The sequence below is a fragment of the Drosophila sechellia genome, chromosome 2L, assembly GCF_004382195.2.
Source record: "Drosophila sechellia strain sech25 chromosome 2L, ASM438219v1, whole genome shotgun sequence".
Classification (NCBI taxonomy): Eukaryota; Metazoa; Arthropoda; class Insecta; order Diptera; family Drosophilidae; genus Drosophila; species Drosophila sechellia.
In genome coordinates, this window is record NC_045949.1 from 17,979,902 (window position 1) to 18,001,504 (window position 21,603).

General features: G+C 39.8%; 2 protein-coding genes across 6 annotated transcripts in view; one reads left to right on the forward strand and one right to left on the reverse strand.

Moving 5' to 3' along the window:
* The window catches only part of LOC6614543 (fasciclin-3), a 72,419-nt gene that overhangs the window by 35,112 nt on the left and 15,704 nt on the right, over nucleotides 1-21,603 (forward strand). The gene's annotated exons all lie outside the window — the stretch shown is intronic.
* Nucleotides 823-3,835, reverse strand: LOC6614544 (accessory gland protein Acp36DE). Its single transcript, XM_032713883.1, has 2 exons — nucleotides 3,621-3,835; nucleotides 823-3,562 (listed from the first exon to the last, which is right to left on the reverse strand). Exons 1-2 carry the CDS (start codon nucleotides 3,828-3,830, stop codon nucleotides 944-946), a joined length of 2,829 nt encoding a protein of 942 aa, XP_032569774.1. The 5' UTR covers nucleotides 3,831-3,835; the 3' UTR covers nucleotides 823-943.

Sequence of the window (21,603 nt, forward strand, 5' to 3'; positions counted from 1 at the left end):
CACAAAACAACTGCTTAAAAGAGACAATATCACAATATCAAATACGCATTACTTTCTGCACCCAATTTTAATTGGCCCTGGACCCAGAACATTGCGCACTACAAAGTTGGGGTAGGGAAATTTATTTCTGCCCACTCTGGCGTAAAATTAAGGCACAAGCTGTCTTGTGTTTTCCTTTCGTTATTTTTTATTTCCGTCTCAATTGCTGCACTAAATACTTTGCACAAACATTTCACAAAAGCGAAGCGGAGCGAATGTGGGAACCAGTTTTTGCAGCTCCCCGGCCCGGAATCGCGTGTCCCAGCCCTAGACATATGTTAATTTTTGCCCGTACTCCCGACAGGATGATACTTTATCAGCCCTTTTTAGCTGGATATAGCCTTTTTGCCCTGCCTGTTAAATTAGCTAGATATGTATGCCTATTCCCGGCATTTTCAACGCTCGAGTGAGAAAACCGTGGCTAAATCAACATTTGATCGGCGTTTGCGAGTTAACAAGACTCGACAGCTGCCTTTCGCTAAGGGATGAAATTGCAAGTTAATCTGTGAGGGTTGTAAGCCGGTCGGTGGAGAGGGCTAGGATTAGGCTGAAAGTTAATCAAATTATTGCACAGAAAACCATGTAATTAGGGTTTGAATCCTTGCGATGTTTTTGATTAGGTAAATAATAAGTAAAGTGGTGAAAAATGTGCAAAAATTACTTACATATTACAAAAATACTTTAAATATGAAACATTGTCTAATTTTCTGGCAAAGCTTCATGTATCCATTAAAACAAAAAGCGCATAAAGAAGACTCGTGTTTTCAAATGAAAAAACCTTTATTTTATTTTCTGTTTTTTATTAACATCCCAAAATTGTAGTATACATTTTTCCACTCTTTATTCTGCTCTGGCAGCTGCTCTTCTCCAATGTCAGTACTGTGAAAAGTGTAAGAATAACTACTTAACCTGACAAATTGTTTAGCAGCGCATCATGCCTTTCTCCTTGTAGTTTCGATTGAACGCTTGAAGATGAGTTCGACGTTGACTGCGACGATGAATGAGACGATGATTGAGACGACGACTCGGACTTTGACTCCGACTGAGTCTTAGAGCTCGATTGATCTAGTAGCAAGGTATTTCGATTGTCAGCCTCCTGTCGTTGTGCTCCAGACTGTGATGCCTGCGATGTCTGTGATGACGAACTCTGCGAGTTTTGTGAGTTACTCTGCGAGCTTGAAGAAGAAGTTTTCTGATCAGTTTCCGTTTGAATGCGCAGTTGCTCCTGCTCCTTCAATCGCTGAAGAGCGGCGCTTTGAGATGCAGAACTATCTGTGCCTTGTAGGGAACTAGTCTGCAAGCCAGTGGATCCAGCTTGAAGACCCTGCTGTGATCCTTGAGATCCAGCGCTTTGTATATCTTGCTGTAACTTAGTCTGAGAACTGGAGGCACCAGATGAGGACTGTTGTTTATTGATTGATTCCTGAGCTTGTTGTTCCTTCTGTTGTTGTCCTAGCAAAAGCTGTGCGTTTTGTTCTGTTTTAAGATCATTTTGTCTACGCTGCAAAAGGCTCAATAATTGTTGATGCTTTCTTAATTCTTGCTGTAGACGAAGCTGATCTCGGTAATTCGACAGTTCATTGATATCCGGCGATAGAATATACAGTCCTGTTGAAGCTGGCTTGCCAATTAGCCCTCCGCCTGATGGCAATTTGGCCAGTAACCCGGGTTGGGACACCAGCTTAGGCTGATTCACTTGGCTCTCAAGTGTAGCCCCTTGAGGTCCAGGAGCTGGCTTTCCTTCGGAAGGCAATTGTCCGATAATATATAGATTGGATGGGTTACTGCCCTTTGATATTTCCGCCTGCGACTTCTTTTGGTCTTCCAACTCTTTTAGTTTTAGCTGTTTCAATTGGTAGCTCAACTTTTCCTTATTTAACTGCAGAATATTTTGGTATAGCTCATGTATTTGTCGCTGGGAGTCCGATTGGGTTTGTAGCTCAGACTTGCCCTTCTGTAGCAACTGTCGAATATTTTTCATTTCCAACTTTATTTGTTCCAATTGCCGAAGATTCTGATCCCGCTGCAACTGTAACTGCTCCTGCGACTGTGACTGTGACTGAGACTGTGACAGTGAGTTGGATTTCGACTCTTGCAACTGGCTCTGGGCTTGTGCATCTGATTTTAGCTGATTCTGCTGAAACTGTAGAAGATTAAGCAGCTGTAAAAGAATTTGCTGCTCCAGCTGCCCAGGCGACTGTGATTTTGAACTGGGTCGTACGGTAGGTTGCTCAGCCAACTGTTTCAGTTGCACTAGTCTAAGTTTCCTTAATTGCAAAAGGATTTGATTTTCTAAGTCTGATTTCAATGCTGACGGCGTCTTCAATCTGGAGTTCAGAAATCGAAGAAGTTGCAAAAGTGACTGCATCTGTTCCGCTACCTGTAACTGTGACTTTGACTGAGGAGCATATTGCTCATCTAATTCTTTTTGCTGCAGTTCCCGAAGGCTTTGTAAGTGCAATTGTATTTGTTGCTCCAGCTGTGACTTGGATTGTGACTTGAACTGTGAAGCAAATTGCTTATCCAACTGGTTCTTTTGTAGCTGTGACTGGATTTGCTGCCCCAGCCCTAACCGTGACTGAGATAGTGAAGACGAAAGCTCCTCAAGTTGTTTCTGTTGTGCCTCTCGTAGTAGTTTCAAATTCAACTGTTTTTGTTGCTCTAGCCGTTTCTTGGATTCGGACTGCGACTGTGATGCAGATTTGTCATCTAACTCTTTTTGCTGCAGCCCTTGAAGGATTTGAATCTGTGACTGGATTTGCTTACCTTGCTCTGACTCCGATTGTGATTGTTCTTGTAATTGTAAGTTCGATTGAGAATCAGATTGCCTCTGCGATTGTATCTGAGAAGCAGATTGTGCGGCAGATTGCTCATTTGATTTTTGTTGCAACTGTCGCAGTATTTGCAATTGTGTCTGTATCTGTTGCTGTCGCTGTGACTGCGACTGTGACTGATTCTGTGATTCGGACTGTGACTGATTCTGTGATTCGGACTGTGACTGTGACTGTGTCTCTGATTGTGACTCCGCATTTTGCTGGGATTCTGAAACAGTTGGGTTTTCCAACAGTCGATTGTTTTGCACCTGTGCCTGGGACTGTGAAGATGCATTTGATTCAGATTGTGAGGCAGATTGTGACTGCGACTGGGACTGAGAGTCTGCATATCTCAACAGTTGCAACTGCAATTCTGGTGAAATTTTATCTACTCTATCCCGAGGAATCGTTTCCAAACTAGGATTATTTCTTCCTTCTCTTAGTCCTGTCACACCTAATCTAATATGCAAGTTATTGTTCTGAACTTGCGCCTGTTTCTGTACTTTGTCTGAGAGCAACTCCTGTGGACTAAGTAGTTGTTGATTTGGAAGTCCAAGTAAATTGGCTGACGACAGGGATGGATACTGACGGTACGGCGATAGCGACCCATGTATTCCTATCTGATTTTTCGTAGAAATAGTATCGACTTTTGGATAGTAGATTGGCTTAAGTATCACTTGTGGTTGATGCACGTGAATCACTTGTGAAGACTGCAATAATAATATACTTAGTTTATGGATTCAAGTTGGGTGCAGATTGTCTAATTACCTCGGGTTTTGGGGTTGCCTTCGGTTGCTGCACTTCAATCAATGGCTGTGGGTTTACACCAAATATCGGAGGACTTAGAATGTCCCTAAACGATTCGTGAACTTTTTCAATATTTTTCCTGAAGCAATGTTTGCACAAAAAAGACTCACTGGGCACCAATGTGCCGAGGAGCATTAGGGCAATAAACTGTTGACACGTCAAAGTCCACATCTTTGGACCAAGTTCAAGATCAAGTCGAAAATTCGTCTTATATAGGGCCTGAGGCCATAACACCGTGAAATAAAATATGCCATGGTTAAAGTGGGTTCTCTTACCGAAGATAACCCCATTATTATGCTTTTACATCACAAAAGGTTATAGATCTAGAAACTATGGCTACAAATGATTTGAAAAGGAAAAAAAAATTATTGTTAAAACATTTTAATATTTTAAGAATACATTTTTTGGTTGACAAAACGGTCAAATATGAATTCATTTACATATCAGTTCAATTTTAACAAATTTGATAAAGTTCCGAGCAACTTAATTCCCATTTACAACACCCCCAAGCCCATTAACCATAACAGCCGCATTGCACCTCAAAAAAAGGTGGAAAATAAATAAAATGTAAAATGGGCCACAACTTGTTAAAAAAAACTTAATTAAATTGAAGGCATTGAACGATGCAACAACTTTACAACGCTGTGCAACATAAATGGGTAGACTGTATGGAAAAAACATATATTGATTAATAAAAAGGATGAACGAAAAACGTGAAATATACAAGTGCAGGCTGAAACTGAAACGCAGTCTCTTCAAACGGCTGACTCAATATAAATTTTCCGAAACTGCTTGTGTAATGTGAGAAAAGCAAAGTTTTCAGCCTGATTGTTTTGAGTTTGCTTGCGTGGTGGGGAGGGGGAAAACTATTTGGTGATGACAAAAGTCGGTTTTTTTGCCAGAGTCCTAAAGAGATTGCCTGCGGGGCGTTCGTCTATTGTGATTATGCGATGGCATTCCGCACTGACAGCGAGCCCAAGGGGCAATCTGCAGCCAAGTCAAGCCGCACGGAAGCAACAAGCAACAACCTCGGCTGCAGTAACGTGCAACAACAGCAGCTGCAACACCAGCAAACCAGCGTCAACAGCAACTTCAACGCTTCATTACAAAAGTCTGGTCAGGAAGGAGGCGTTTCCCAAAAGAGACCAACGAGAAATGAGAAACCCGATAGTGAGAAAGAAAAAGTGCAAATAGCAAAAGTCTCTGTACTTTTCCTTCATCTTCAACTTATCTGGCAGATACAATTTTCCAAATTGCTGAGTTACTCTCTCATGGCAAAAGAAAAGCAAAACATTCGAGGGAAAACCAGACGACTGCCTTCTGCTTGAAGCTCGGCAGGTGGCAATTGAAATTATGCAACAGTTTTCAGCAAAGTTTATTTAAAGTGGGAAAGCTCTCTGGGAAGCCGCAACATTTTGCAATTCTCACACTTATTGCGGATTTTGTTTCTTTTACGTCTGTCTGCCAACCTTGACATAGTTTCTTTTAATTGAGGAAAAGAACCCATATAATGGAGTTAACTCCACAACCAGCTGCTAATCAGCCCCTATCTAAGACCCCATCAAAAAGCAAACACTGTTGACAGGGAGGGATAATAACAGGGAGTTAGTTTCAGCTAGATCTAGATAATTGTGGCAGAGTCATTCAATTAAGGCAGTCGAGAGACTGTCACATCTGACGTTTATTAACGTGCAATTGTTGACAGTTCCTTTTGGGCAGAGACCCATTGCATTTGACTCCTAATTCTATGTGTGTCCTTTCTGAAGGTAGACAAGTCATAAGGTATGTGCTTATCGTTTGCGTTGTCATGCGGGTCTTGTTGGTTGTCGATTGTTGTCAGTGCTGCTCGGAAAATGAGTGCAATCTGCGGTTAGTTATCGCCCGGGGGTGTCTCGAGAAAATTTGAATGGTTTGAAGCCAAAGTAAAGGGAGTTGGCCTACTGCTGGGCTTCTGCATTGAAATGGCCTAATGAAATTAATGACAAGAGACGGTTATCACTAATTTCCAATTATAATCGCACTGATGAGCATTCAAAGGTTTAATCAATTCGTTTTGCAATTGAGAATCTGATTGATCAGATTAAGCCCACTCAAAAAAATGTACTAATAAATATCATTATCTGGAATTTTGCTGTAATTAAACAAATTAAAAATATTCGTGACTGCAAAATAAAAGTAGCTCATTTGTTGCCAGTTATCCCAGCCTATTTAAATTTAAAATCTGCCGAATCCATCTAGCAGCTAATTCCGTTTAATAGAATCCGAAAAGGCGCTCAGATTTCAAGTCGCACACAAGCAATTACCTTCTGGCGCACTATCGATGCCACCTCAGATTATATATATTGCCATTAGAGCGTATATCTCGCTTATAATTCCTATAAATCTGCTCATCCCGAATGTATCTACGTATATACACATGAGTTGGCCCTGCTGAACAGTCGTGTTGACAGTGTATCTCCGGGGTCTCCGCCTCTCTCTAATCGCCGGTCTCCAGCTGAGCCAGCAGCTGAGTTTTTCCTGACGCTGCTTCCACTTGAATAGCAGGCTGTTAACATGTTGCAGCATTGCACACACTTACACGCGCCGCCCCTTAGGAGTTTTCCCCCCACCAATGCAGCAATTTTCCGTCTCAACTGATGTTGCTGCTGCTATTGCTGTTGCCAGTGTCATCTGTCAATATTGATTTAAAATCAATTCATCTCCCGTTGCGCCAATGTCTGATTTTCGACGGTCCGAGCGCACAGCTTGAGGTTTTCATTAGCCGGGAGAATTTTTCACCAATTCCCCCCTCTAAGCAGACAAATTTGCCGCCATGACGCTTAAAGCATTTGCAAAGTTTCGCATTTCGGAAAACTTCCATCAATTGATACGGTTTAAAATATCGTTACGCTTTAAACGTTTATAAAAAGTTAATGGATTCAAGTTACTCTGTTCATAACATTCCCTAATTTTTCTATATTTTTCCAACTTATTCATGTGGAATTCAACAAAATGGGGCAGCGTTAAAATGCAAACCAATTTCTAAAGTCTCACTTTACTTGTGTAAACGCCCCCGGGCAAATGCCTCTTGAATTAATCAAATTTAGAGCCACGACGACGCACCTAAAAATAAAACGCAGGAAATGTAATTCATGTGTAGGACGGTGGCTCGATGACGATGGCCGATCCCTCATTCTCGGTCTTCATGACACTTGTCCATCAGTTGGCCAAACAAAACGGGTGGAGGCGTCATTTGAGACGTGTTCGCTCCACCCAAAACGACAGCGATGACGATTACATGGCGGGCACAACCGGGAGAAACTACTGGAACTACTGAAGCTACAGAAACTAAAAAAGCAAAAGGCAAAAGGCAAAAACCATCCACCCACCCGATCCAGCGACTCTGACACGAGTTCAATGCTCCTTTGCAAATATGCAAATTCCCGCTCGATGCGATTCAATTTTTTTGTATTTTTTTTTTTTTATTTGGGGTACGCGCGCACGCACAGCCAACTTGAAAAGCGGCTTAAAGTTGTTCCACGGCCTTGTTATTTAAGAATTACTGGGCAAAAATAATGTTAACTTCGCTCTTGGCCATGCAAGGACCCACTCGCAATGCAAACGAGTAGAAAATGCGCTTTTCATTTGCGATTCTGGACCCTCCGAATCCTCATTTCAATTGCATTCAACGACGCTTAACATTTTCACTACCAAAATGAATTGCACACACAACGCACTCATATCAATAAATTTTCGCACAACAAAAGGAGGCGGGAAAAGGGCTTTCCACTACCGGGGGAAAAGCCATGAATGACACGAGGACTACAAGGCCTCGGATAGCGTGGAAAATATTTTATTAAATGCAATGCCATTGAGTACCGAAAAAAAAATTTAAAAAATGTGTACTGCTTGTGAAAATTACACGACAGAATTGAGCGAAGGCGAAATAATTCTTTTCATTGTTCACTTACACTTTTTTTTTTTGATATTGAAAAGCTTTTCGTAATTGGTTTTTGATTTAACACATGCTCAATTCAATTGAGACAAATTTTTACTTCTGCTTAATGAAACGCATGTCGGTTAAATAAATTTAAAACATATTTTAACGCATTGTGGGGCCTAACTAAAATGACATTTTAGCCGCAAATCCGAATCTGAAAAGCTTATTTAAAATCCTTAAATTATTAAACACAAAACCTTTTGCATATATTTGCATTTGCCGAAATAGTCGAAACAAATTTTGACAAATATCAACACAAACACAAAGTTTTCTGACAATAACAGAAATTGACAATTATAAAGCAAATTGTGGGCAAAAGTAAATGAAATTAGTTTACTGGTTTATAAGCCTAATTCAAATGCAAAATGCCTACACACAAAACTTTCGTCACACATGTTGGCCATAAAATTAGCATACACACAACTACAACCCTTTATGACTTATAGAGAGCCCCCAAAAATGTAATCAACATTCGCCAAATGTACCATGTGAATTTAAATTTGCGATTTAATTAAATCAAAGCATAAATTGTCTGAACTTTAAATGTGGTTGGGGCACACGATGGCCTCAAGGAAAATGAGTTTGGTCTGGTTTTGTGTTAGCAAAGATATGCACGTGTTGTTCTTACAAATGAGTTTCCATTAAACGCAGACAATTGAAAATTCAATTTTAATAACTGTTGGTGTGTGTTTGTTGACATTTTGATTATCCATTAGATAACTTAATAAGGAGAGAAGTCATTTTCCTGAATGATTGATAATTACTCAGAGTCTTTGTCGGCTACTATCAGTAGTAAAATTTATAAACTTATTTTGGGTTGTAAAATCTTCAGATAGATTGTAAGGTAACTACACATTTGTTGACAGTTTCATAATAAATAAATGGGGCACATAGATGCGAACATAACTTAGTCGGTGCCGCAAGTTGTTTTGTAAGACAATTTGGCCTACGTTGTTGGCACCTTAATTCACTTAGACGACGAAACTTGTAAAAATGTATTGCCATGAAAATGCCAAGACAGCAACAACATGTAAACTAATTTCAGTTGAGTGACATACATTGGAGCAGAGGGAAGGGAAGGATACAAGGTAAATGCTGCATGTGCAACATGCACACACACACACGTGCGGCCAATTTTGGGGTGACGGAGAATTTTAAAGTTTTGCGTCTCTAATTAAATTAAGCAAGAGGCCAACTAGAAAAGTTTTCCAACACCTGTGACAGCCCCTCTCGGACCACCCGTTTTAGTAAAATTCCCACCACTTAAGGACGTTTTCATCACCTGTTTTCGCATAGGGTCTTAGGGACCAAATTTACTTAAATAATTACTAAAGTTGTCTCAGCCAAAAAATTTGAGATTTATGGGGTGAAGTGCAGGAACTTTTGATGTATTTTCTTGGATAGTTTTTGTATGCTTTTCTTCGTTATTTCTCAGGGTATGTTGTAAAGGTTCCATTTAAAATGGATTGAAGAACTGAAGCTTTTTCTTTTAAAGTAGCCAGCCCAATGGTTTATTTTACATTTTAAAGAAATCGATATGTTATTAAAATTATAATGCTTGATTGAACGCAGTATATTGGTGGATAAATTTTCCTCAGTACAACCTATTTTGCACCATTGTTGCGAAACATTGTTGTCGCTGCAACATTTGGCTTAGATACATGTGTAAGGGTGCAAAATCACCCCTTAACATGTTGGGCAACTTTTTGTGAATTGCAGCCAATGGAAACTCTAGGTATTGGCATCTCTTGGTATGATGATGTTTGCTTTTTGCGATGATGATGTTGATGATTTGATGAGGATATGGCGTATATAGCGGCAGATTGCTCACCCCGAAAAGCCGCAGGAAACCCAATGGCCATCACAGGTTTCTGTGGCCCTCAACGGTAAAAGTAAACGCAATTTGGTAAGCGAAAATTTCATTAGAGCTAGCGAAATTTAATAAACCCATAGCGACATCGTGCGGATGGCAAAAATGGCAGCACAGTAAACATCAGCTTGAGGTGAAGAGCAACCCCGGGGTTAGAAGCTCGCCATGTCCGCACCTTATCGAATAAAAAAGGGAAATGGTGGAAAAACCTCCAACAGTAGAAAATTAATTTTTCCAACCAAGGGTTGAGATAGTCGTTCTCAAAAAAGGGGGATAAAATATACATATCTCTAAAATTGTTCACGGTACAGCTTGTTTCGGGTAAATGCTTGGCATATTTTTGCGTTCCATTTGCATTGAGGTCATAGGTCACACATTTCTCTCACACGGCGGGGCGGCGACCATTTTTGATTTATTCGACGCGCCCCGACACACAAACACAAAATGGAAATTTATTGGTTGCACCACACCATTTTCCGCAAAAAGGTGAATCAGAGGCAAAAAAAAACCTAGCTTTACTTTTGGATTTCAAAAATGGTGGCTTAGATGGGGTGGGTGGCTCAAAGTGGCATTGATGTGGGTTAGAGTAGCATAAGCTTGTAGTAAGCTAAGGATAACGAATTGCTAATATATCGATGATAGTCTGGTACAAACGATTTTTGCTTTTAAGTACACAATCATTTCGTGGCAGTTACATAGTTCTATTTAAGTTTAAAGGATACGGCATTCCTTAAAGAATAGCAGATGCACCAGCTTTTAATCATGCAATGTATGTCACTCAGAGCTTAAAAAAAAGTTGGGCAGGGCAATTTCCTAAACATCACTTTGAGTGGTTAACAGCCCATTTAATCAATCAATTGCTTGTGCTGAGCAACTCAATCGAAAAACAAATGCACCCGAGTCACCCAATGCCACATGAGGCTTTAACCCGCTTGCACCCGCTTAACCCCCCCGGTGCACATCCTGTTAACAGCTATCTAAAATTCCATTCGCTTTGGTTGCCAATCAAACTATCCGAATAGATTTGAATGTTCTGAACGCCACAAATTGAAAGACTCACCTGTGAGCGAGAAAAGTGAGAGAAATTTAGCAAAAGTCCCGAGGACAAGTGAATAATGTTCGCCTAACTGCGACTTCATTAATTTGAATGGGCAAAATGAATACGTGAAAAATGCTTTCATATTTCGGGAACAATTTAGGGTTCTTGGTTTTCGCAGTCGTTGGCTTCTACTGTAAATAAACGTAATTTGTAATGAAAATCAACCCGAAATACAGGCAGCAAAAGTTGACTGTGGCGCCCCATTTGGGCCACGGCTTGTGGCATTGTTGGCATTCCCATTTTCCAGCTTCTCCGTTGTTTCAGATACATTTCTGCATTCTTTTTTTAATTTTTTGTGTCTTTTTGCATATGAAATATTTCATGATGGCACTTTAAAGCTTTGTGTATATAAGGTGTGCTCGGCATGGCGACGGAAGGGCAATAAAAATTCCGCAATGGCGTTAGCTTTGCATACGTACAGCAAAAAGCCCCAAAAACTGTCGCACATTGCCTTTATTTTATTTAGTTTCTTTGGCAATAAAATAAAATTAAAAGCATAGAATATTTTTTTGACTATTTACGAGACTATTTATGCACCAGCCAAGAGATCTCCTTTTCTCTGTTGCCGTAACTCCATGAAATTGTATTACTGCACGCGATTCCCCTGAAAGCCATTAACCCAAAACAAACCCGAAAAAAACGTGCAGATATGGTAGCTGTATCTCTATATCTCCCTAAGCCGCAAAAGTTTTTGTCGGCAGGAGGAGGGAGGTGGGTGAAAATATTCTGGCCCCACAGTAATTAGAGTAATAAGCCGAGATGTATGACCCATCGGTGTGTTTTTGTGCACATATGTGGCTACGTGGGGTTTGGAATGTATACTTCTATCTTATGCCAAAGTCTAGCCTCGTTTTTTGGCTGCTTTTTCCTCTATTTCATATCAGTTTAATGTAAATTTTTCTTGATATGAAGCATAACTAATTTGGTTACTTCTTTTGTTTCTTTACAGGTAATATTATATTTCAATTAAACCTCAAGCCAGACTCTTCAGCACAATATTGCAAATCAAACAATGAAAAAACCCCTCAAAGGGCCAAGCATAAATGTCGGAGAGGGGCAGACCATAATGAATTTGCTCAATTAATAGGCAATCAGTAAGTGCCCCATCTTAACCCTTTGAAGCCATCGTGACCTCAAATACACACACACACATCCACAAAGGCCCTCTTGTGGTCTGTGCTCCTTCAAACAGAAAAGTTAAAATGCAAATACAATTTGCCACTTTAAATCTACATAAATTGAAGTGTGGAAGGGGTAAGAAAAACAGAGGGGAAATCGAGGCATTGGAGGGCCTCTTGAAACAGTTTACAATAAACCAGAGTAAGGGCTGGAGTAAACCCCCAGTTTCAAGGGTGTTCCGTGTGGAAAGAAAATCAATGAACAAGATAAACGCTCACTAAAAATGAGTGTGACTAGAGCAGTGGAGTAGTGTGTTAGCTAGCAAAAAATGTGTGACTAAAAGGTAGTTGTGAAGGAAAAAAAATGTGGTTTAAAGATGGTTGTCTAACTGGAATTGGTAACTCTATGAAAGCCTATAACGAAAGGAGTTTCCAATAGCAAATGTGATTATAAATCATTCTGGCACGTGTCTCTTGCTTTGATTTTCACTTGTGGGGCTGCAAACAAGGTCAGTATAAATAGTAGCGAAATTTAAAACGTTCTTGGTAATGAAATGAATCTGATCATTGTATATTCATTGATATAAGTTATCTCCTTACCTGATCTACTACACATAATCTCGTTTCGGGAACGGTTCAATAATTTATTTTGCCAGCTGTGGGCTGACAGTTCCATTTTGTCAAATTCAAAAAATTGCACTCCTCTTTGTAATTACCTAGAAAACGTAGACCGAAGCAATCGCATTCCATAATAAATTCATAATTGACAGGGGCCCTTCCCAAGTTACCCCCTTTGTGGACTTTGTTTGACAAATGTCCTGACGCCAGACGAATTTCACGCATAAACAGGCTGTTTCCACTGCCACTTCCTCGACTTCCTCATCCTGTTTAGCCACTCCAGCTCTACGCCTCTCCAGCGGCACTTCCGGCAAAACCCGGTGAGGGTTATTTTCCGGAACCCTTTTGGGTAATTGCAAAAACTATTAAGCCAAATTATGGGTTTTACTTTACGCCGGCGGCAACCCCTTTTTATTCCGCACTTGAGAATTAGAAGTGCCGTGAAAATCAAGAGCACGCCAAATTATTATATAGATTTAACCCCGCTCAATTCCCAAATATAATATTTGCAGATCTTGTGGAATGGGGCTAAATAATACATGTTGTGCGTGTGTGCATAAAAAGAGGTTAATATTTGTTTGCCTGCCCACGTTCACACACTGAATAATCTGACTGGATCTCGAACCCCTGATAATTCCCATGGCGCTCTTTAAAAGGCCCATAAAACTGGCAAAAAAAAGGAAAAAAAGTGAAAAGCCAGGGGAAAAAACAGTGCAAAATTTGTGGCGCCAATTGATGCACAACAACAGAAGCCATAAAAGAAAAACTCCAGCCATTTACCCCAAATACACTCAAACGCGGAAATGTGGGCAGCGAAAAAATGAAAAGTCATTTTCACATATTTGTGGAGCTAACGAAACATTTTTCACTTTCGGCTAGTTCGGTTTGGTTTTTGTGCACCATGGGTGTACTTTTTTCCCCGTAGAGCTCATCAGTTGATAAATAATTTAAGCTACCGTATTTAAGAGGAATTATTGGCTGCAAAATACTCAATGGGGCATGAGAGGTAAAAAGGTGAATGATTGTTGCGACAATGGGTTGGAAGCCGACCAAATTGCAATTTAAATGCAATTCTTCATAATTTGATTGCAATGAAATTGTACTTATTTCGACACGGAGAACTGTAGTTTGTGGAGATTTTTCAACAGTTGCCAAATTGAATGAATAGTTAATTTGTTCCGCAGCACATTTACAACCAGAGAAATACTGGTTTAGCAGACCAAAACGGACGTACTATTCAAAATTGTTCACAAAAATATCTCAAGCTTCCTTATCATTATGTTTCTTAATCTCTCCCCTTCGACGCTTTAGTTAACCACGCCGAAAAAAATAAATTACATTGGATTCGGTCATAAATTAAAATATAACTTTTTGCCATTGCAAATCTTGCGAAATCCTCACTTCAGCGCCTCTAAAGTATTTCCAAATTGAAATTCCCTAAATGCGTGTGCACGTATGTATTTTTTTCGAAATACCAGCCAAAAGGGTCCCATAGCCTGTTCACTGAAATTTTAATAACTCAATTACGCACACATTTGAATTCATTAGCGCAAAACACCCGAAAGGGGGAAATCAGCAGGGATAGGAAGGATGTTAAGGGTAGCCAGGAGGCAGTAACAAATATATACAATCAAATGTATATAAATCACATTTAGCGCCGAAATAGCGTTGAGAACCGGGGGTTCCTTTTTATTTCCTATTCTAAAGAGGACCACAGGGGTGCATACAAAAATTCATATAGAGAATTTGGAAAATTATTACCTCTGCCGAAAGGAAAAGAAAAACTAATAACCATGTACGGATTTAATAATAAATCAAGCACGCGAGTGAGAGTGAGGACTTTATATGGCTATATGGAACAGGAAGCGGAAGGAGGGACTCATGGCACATTCTAAATCCGCATTTCAAATAGACAAATAAAAAGTACGAACAGTAGCTTGCATACAACAATGGCCATTAGCCGGAATTATTCCTCGCACTCCCAAAAGCGGACATTTATCATGCGTATTGCACAATGCTTTCCAAACTGGCAGTTACATATGTCCCATTGTGGTGCCCTTCGCATTTCATTCATGGGAGCTCCTGATCTACCGAAAAACCCCAGACAATGATCTCGAATCGAATGCGTTGGTTTTTTCGGCCAGTTTCCAGATTCAGGTAGAAGATTCTGGTATAATCCTCTTTTTCGGCTAGTTTCCAAGTGGGATTTTCTACCCTCCGATCCTCTCGTTAGTTGGGATTAGCAAACTCAGCTTGACTGCTATTATTGTTATTTTTCGTATTCACTGTTCAATGAATAGAAATTGGGTTGTTCGAGGCGATAATTGACAGCTCAATTGGCGGGGTGGTTCTGCCTGATGAGGTCACTTAAAGGTCAATCGAGGGCTTATCGCTGCCCATGGAGAGGTAAAAAAAAAATGGGCCTATATTTCCAAAGGCCTAATATAAATATTTGAAATATGTTCAATTTTTGTGCGATGTATAGATGGCATTTGCCATAATTTCGATAGATTTGGTTTTAGTTATTAAGACAAAGCACTCATATGGATCTAAAAAAGTCGATTGAAGTATTTTCCTCTCTTACATTCTTATATGTCATAAAACCACGTGAAACTAATTAATTTTGGTTTCGTAATTAATCGCTCAGTCATGCATTTTAAGCACCTTGTACATACTTTGAGCACAATAAACTTACACACAAATATTCCTGAAACTGAGTAGTAAGCCAAATGCACAATAATACGTATTTATGTAACTAATCTCATTAACACTTGAGTTAATTTTCTATCTATTGTGAGCTTATTCTAATGAGACCTACTGTTCAGTCCAAGCCTTTAATCAAATTTTCAAATATTCAAACAAATGACAAAAGAGGACGCCGCGCAAATGTTCAAATTTTGTGCTACTTTGTGCTACTGCCATTTAACCATTTAAAGTCATTAACTGTCATTGTGGAAATGTAACTGAAGCTGAAACTGAGCACAATGCTGGCTCTGACAAACATTAGCTAAAATGCAATTTTCACAGCGCAAAGTGGGCAAGTAAGGCAGATTGTTTCAAGTTGGATGCAGACAGCACCTGTTTGCATTTTCCTCTATTTTTTTCTTTGTGCGCCACAGCAGCTGACACTTTTCCTGCTATTTGGCCCCAGGTAACAGAGAAGAGGAAAACTTTTTCCCTGCCATTGTTGTGGCTGTTAAATCCAACCCGTAAGTAGCCCAAAAACCCCCGATCTAATCCGGGCAAGAAGCCCTGAGGCCCTCTTGACGTCTCAATTTCCAAATGACCAAGCTAATCACAAAAGGCTGAGAGAATGGATTTCCCATCCTTTTTTGTTTTGTTCGTTTTCCGCTTTTCCCTGATGACATAATTCGGAGCGCTCGAATTTCTGCCGCCTGACTTTACACACTCTGACATAATTAGGGTGAACTACCCCCTGCCACTGGCCATTTAAGTCCCCTATCCGTGAACCCCCTTAAAATGGCATCGACACACCCCTGAACACTTGTGTGCGCAGCTGGCTGTCTTCATTTAAAAATCAAATGCCATGCGCTGCAATTGTTTAATGAAAACTCCAGTTTTTTGTGTAGTGCATAATATAAAATTATGCAAATTTTTCACGCTTTTCAATGAAGTAACCAAGGTGGGAAAGCTGGGTTTTTTTTATTAATAGGAAAGGGATGTCATTCTTTAATAAATGAATGTATTCCAATGACATTGGAACAGAAAAAAGAAACGAAGTTACACAAAAACTATTTTATTAGCATTGCAAGTGTCGCCATAACATCTTAAATTCAAAATCTGCATACACTTTAACTGTTCAAAATATTATAACATTTTTCTCCCTGGTTATTGCGGAGTCTTTTGCATTCGCTCTTGAATAAGGTATCGTATTATCCGACACGACTTACCCTCACCTCAACCGCAGTAAAGTTGGGGTATTCCCCAAGAAGAACTGACATTTATTATGGCTCCATTTCCCTTTTGAGAAGAGTCCTGTCCTGCATAGAAATGCAAGTCAGTAAAGTCCTGGAAAATCCACAAGGATTTGCTCGGTGATAGCTGAAAGCTTTCTCCCATTCCCCACATTGAGGTTTGGATTTCCCTTTCGGGGATTTTCCACTCGTAGTTGATTGTTGTCAAAGGTCATGAAATATGCAAACAATATACCAGCACATTGTTTGTTTCCGATCCGATACGATTAGCTAATCGAAGCGATAAACTCTGTAGAAAAATCACGGCTGACCTGCTTTCCATTTTTAATGGCATCGTAGGTCCCTCGCTATTAGTAGATTAATAGTTCGCAGGCTTTTAGTCGAATTGCAAGTGCTGACTTTTCAATTGTCTGATGTTTTGGCTAATGGAAGTAGCTACGGTTAAATGCTAATCACCAAATTGCCATTTGATTGATAAACTGGCAGACACCCGCTCTCAATCGAAAGGACAAGCCACAAAAACCCGAATCGGAAGCGTTTCCATAGCCTCGACCTCAAGTCCGAGCAGAAACCATAATTAAATATTGCTCCCCAGTCTGGTGGTTGCAAAGTCCAAACTGGTTTGGGCAATAATTACTGAAACTTGGCACGAAGCCGCACCAGAGTTGAGATTTGCAAGGATGGGCGACACAAGCGAGAACAGTAACCGTGTGCACTTAAAAAAATAATGCAATAATTTAACAATAGATGCATTGACATTTATTAATTATTATTTAACTTCAAGAAGTGCAGGAATAATGGTTAGGGATTTTAGAACCCTCTTTCGAACCGAACTCAATACCCAAGTGTTTCGGAAATGGTATAAATTTTTTTGAGTGCCTTACCAACATCGACAGGGATAGCTCATCATCATTAACACCCGTCCTGGCAACTCTCGTCGTCAATTGAGATGGGATGGAGACTTCGAGCCATTCTGCTGGTCGGCGGTCGGAGAATTGTTGCTGTGCCAGCATAATAATAAGGCGACCAGGGGAATCGATGACAACGTAAATCAATGCTCTAGCTGTAAGCGAAGGCGACTCGAAACAATCATTAATTAATGTCAATCGAATCGAATTGAAGCGAGCTGAAATGAAATTTGGCGACAAACGTTTTCCGCTCGAAATCAACGTAAATGAGCAGGACTATGGAGCACTTTCGGGTCCGGGAATCTGCGGGTTCTGCCAGGTATGAATTCCCAGCAATCCCCTGTATTCGGTTGAAATATGTAATTCGGTTTACTTCACAACTGCCAGCAACTTTTCATTTTCCCATCGCAAACGTGTTCGCCGTGCTGGCAATGGAAATCTGCAGTCAGTTCTGGGAATCGGAAACGGAAACGGGCTGGAAGACATGACAACAAGTTTTTGGCAGAGCGAACATCAACAAATGTCCTGCAATTAATTATCTTCTAAATGTCCGCACAGACGAGATGAATATTAAATGGGAGAATCTGGGGCAAGTTTAAGTAATAGGAAAATTGTAAAACTGCCGGAACCTTAACTTTTTGTCAGATCAAAAATTCCGTATTTTCTGATGCTTCAATTAAAATAACTTTTAACTTACTAAACCGCTGGCTGAATCCTTAAAATATATTTAAAATATTCATTTTCCTCAGATATTAAAAAACGGAAAGTATTCAATATTGACAACGTTTTTTCCCATCTTGTTCGATGCGTTTTAAAGAACCGCCTTCAACTGGGCGTCGAATATGCAGTAATATTTACACATTCAAAGATAGCATAATAACCGCATGAACAACTCATGCAGCCAATATTAAAATGCATTTTTAATGCACTTTGTGGTTGCCACTCCCCCAGACAGCTGCAAGTGGTAAACAGAAAAGGAAGCGAGTGAAAAGGTTTTGTAAGTGCAAACAACACGCATACGCACTGTAAGCCGGCTGACGAAATACTCACTGCCATTTATCAGGCTGTTGAATGCCCAATGTTCAATACTCGCCGGTGCTGTCAGCAAAAGCAACAGCATAATTGCAATTTAATGCACTTTTATTGGCATTCAATGGGCTGCGAACGGAGGAAGCATCAACGTCATTAATTAAAAACACTGCCTCGCAGGCGGTGTTAAAAAAATAAACTTTATTCCCCTGGTAGTTATCTCTCGGCCGTTCAACTAAAACAGGAAAGGCATGTATATGCAGTTGGTAAATGGCCTTGAGCCATGTCAAACAAAATCATACAATTTATTAAAACGGCAAAGCTTTTAATTAGAGAGCTACCTGGCAAATCCTGTGTGCCTATCCATCCCCCCACCGACCCTCCTGCATTAAAAAGTTATTCCATCATAATAAATCTTTGGCTTGCGCTGGGTTTGCATAATTAGCCAGCAACTCGGACAACTTAAACTCCCACCTCTGCAGACGTTTCCCGGCCATGTCATAATTATGCAAACAGTGTGAAACTGAAACTGAAGCTGAAGCTGTAGGAGAAAAAGTTAACTAAACAAACCTTGCCTCATTCTGCTCCGGCTTTTGCTGCTTTTGCTGCTGTTGTTGCTGTTGATATCCCCGGCTCAACTTTCACAACATAATTCGTTATTTATGACTTCAATTATGTTTGCCTGTGGCCACACACAAAAAACCCAAAGGTTAAATGGGCGCAGCGAGGCAAAACTTAACCCCGGCTCAAGGCATCACACTTTAACCCCCGGTTGGCCCCTGGGCATCCTACACATTTGTCGTCACCTCACTTTTCTGGCGAATGAGTGACCCCCCGGGAGAAAATGCAAACGGCAGGAAGATAACATTTTAATTACCGCTCTAACGAAAGGTTCCACCTCCTTGAATATTCTTGTGATAAATTATCCTAGTAAAATAACCAGGGGGTTTTCCGGTGAGACTTTGGAACTTTAGTAAAGAGTTGTGGTAAAACTTAGCTTGGTAGAAAAATTTTATGAAATTTTAATACAACACCTTAATTATTTATATTATAAAAAAATAAAAATACTGAGAGGCAAACAATTTGTTTCACAAAAGAAAACCATAATTATTATGATAACAATTTTCCTTAATTTTTCGAAAGCTGTGGAAGATGTGTGTGGGTGTTTTATTTGGTTAGATAATGTCAACACAGTTTATGAATTATAAATGCCTGTGGCATATAAATCATACCGCTGGTCCAGCCAGTCTGTCAAAGCGCATTAATAACAAATTGGCCCTGCATTAAAAATATATGCTATTTTTTTATTACAATATTTTCACAGTTAATATGGAAATATTATTAATAAACTTTAATTACCAAAAGATGACATTTTCTGCGCGTCTGTCATTTAAAATTTATATGGTCGGCGCAGATAAAAAATGGATTTAATAAATGATTTCCCGGGTCGAAAATAAAACGATTGTGAAAATTAAAGGCAGGTGGTATATCGACAGTTGATGAACAAGCATGGGAGCCACAGTGGCTAGCCTTGGATGGAGACAAGCCACGTCTTCTAACGCCGACCGACAACCGACTGCATTGCCACTGCAACTTGGACAACTCAGCTCTCAGCTCTCAGCCTTGGAGCTCGATTTTGTTGGTCTGGGAAAACATGTTTCCCACTTAGCGCTGGCACATTTGCATGTGAATGAAAAGCGAGTCATGGACGCCGACAAATGTTGCATTCGGCTGGTGTTGTTGATTTTGTATTTTGTGAAAAGCGCTTAGTTGCCAAACTGTTTTCAAAGTCTCTTCAAGTGGGCAAACACAAATGCACACAGGGCAATTAAATTAAAGACGAAAGGTAAACAGACGGCAAGGCAAAAAGTTGATCTTGCCAAAGTTCAGACAAAGTTTGTTTTAGCTGGAAACTCAGCACTCAGCTATTGTCAGCATATTATTTTATGCTTTAATTAGCAAAGCATTTCAAACGTGCCAAAAATTCTATTTCGCCAATTTTGGGTCAGCTGAGAAAGACTGTCATAATTTATGGCCGTATCCGTTCGGCAGATCAGTGCGAAAATCAAACAGACAACAGAAACGCTTTTTTTTGCACTTCAACTGCGAAAACTTTAAGCTGAAAGCGGGTTCAAAGACACACATGGCCCAGTCAACCGTTAAAACATAACTGTTAAGCTGTTACTCATGACCAAGCAATTTCTTTTATGTGCTCTTGCGCAAATGAATGAAAAGAAATTGCGAATATAAATAATAACATATTTAGCATACAAATTAGTTTTGCATATTAATTATGCAATTTAACTGGGGCGCGCATATGGAATTCCGTGGCGCGAAGAAAAGGTCGAACATAAACAAAAACTGTCGCATTAAATTTGACCCCGTTAATTGTGCGGGCAATCAGGCGGTGGGTGGGATATTATGTAACCACATTTTAACGCAGATTGATGGATTTTAACTTGTAAATTGTAGCTCAAAAAAATGCTTAAATAACACGCTGTTTTTGCACTGCGTGTAAATTCCAGAAATAGCTATTACATTCGCAGGGTTAATTACGACCTAGTCAATCAATAATTGGCAACATTTTTCTGCGTATTTTAATAAAGCCAAGATGAAAAATTTTATCAAAAAAATTCCATTCACATCAAAACACACGGCTGTTCAATATTTTTGATTACTTTTATTTCAAGCTGTTTAATTTTCTGACTAATTAACATGCCTTACTTCTCCATAGTTTCTTTACCGAATTTTCATTGAATTTTCCCAACATTAAAGCCCCCCCATTAACAAACAGCCATAATAGTCTGGCACTCCCCTAAGGATATGTCAACACCAATGGAAATCAATATCCTCCATCCACCTATGTGCGTATTCCTTCACGACACAACACAATTGACAACAAGAATAATTAATTGATTTCGCTTGCCAGTAACATAAAATTAATGTCAGTTTCGTTAACATTTACAAGAAGAGCTTTTCTATTTCTTTTTTGGAGCGAGGCTGCCGTTCTCCGATTTCCAGCCATTTGTCAAATTTCGCATTCAGCATTTCACTCCCTTTCGCCTGCCTAAGAAAAGCTCATAAATTATAAGGCCAAAACCACAGATCAATTTATTTTGTGGCCCGAGACAGGTCGCCATGCCCTAACATCCTGTGAAAATGTCGGCGAAAAGGAAAAACAATTAAAACCCACTCGCAGACACTTTTTATGAGCACCGGCGACGTCTGGCCTCGGAATTCATATTTATATATATGTATATAGGAAATTTCGTTGACTTTATCTACCTTTTTGGCCGGGTGCTGATTTCGGTGTTGTTTCTGATTTGGCTAGGCGAAATTTCAGTCTGTCTGCATAATTTCTCTGCGGTTTGATAAATGTCTCGCAAAT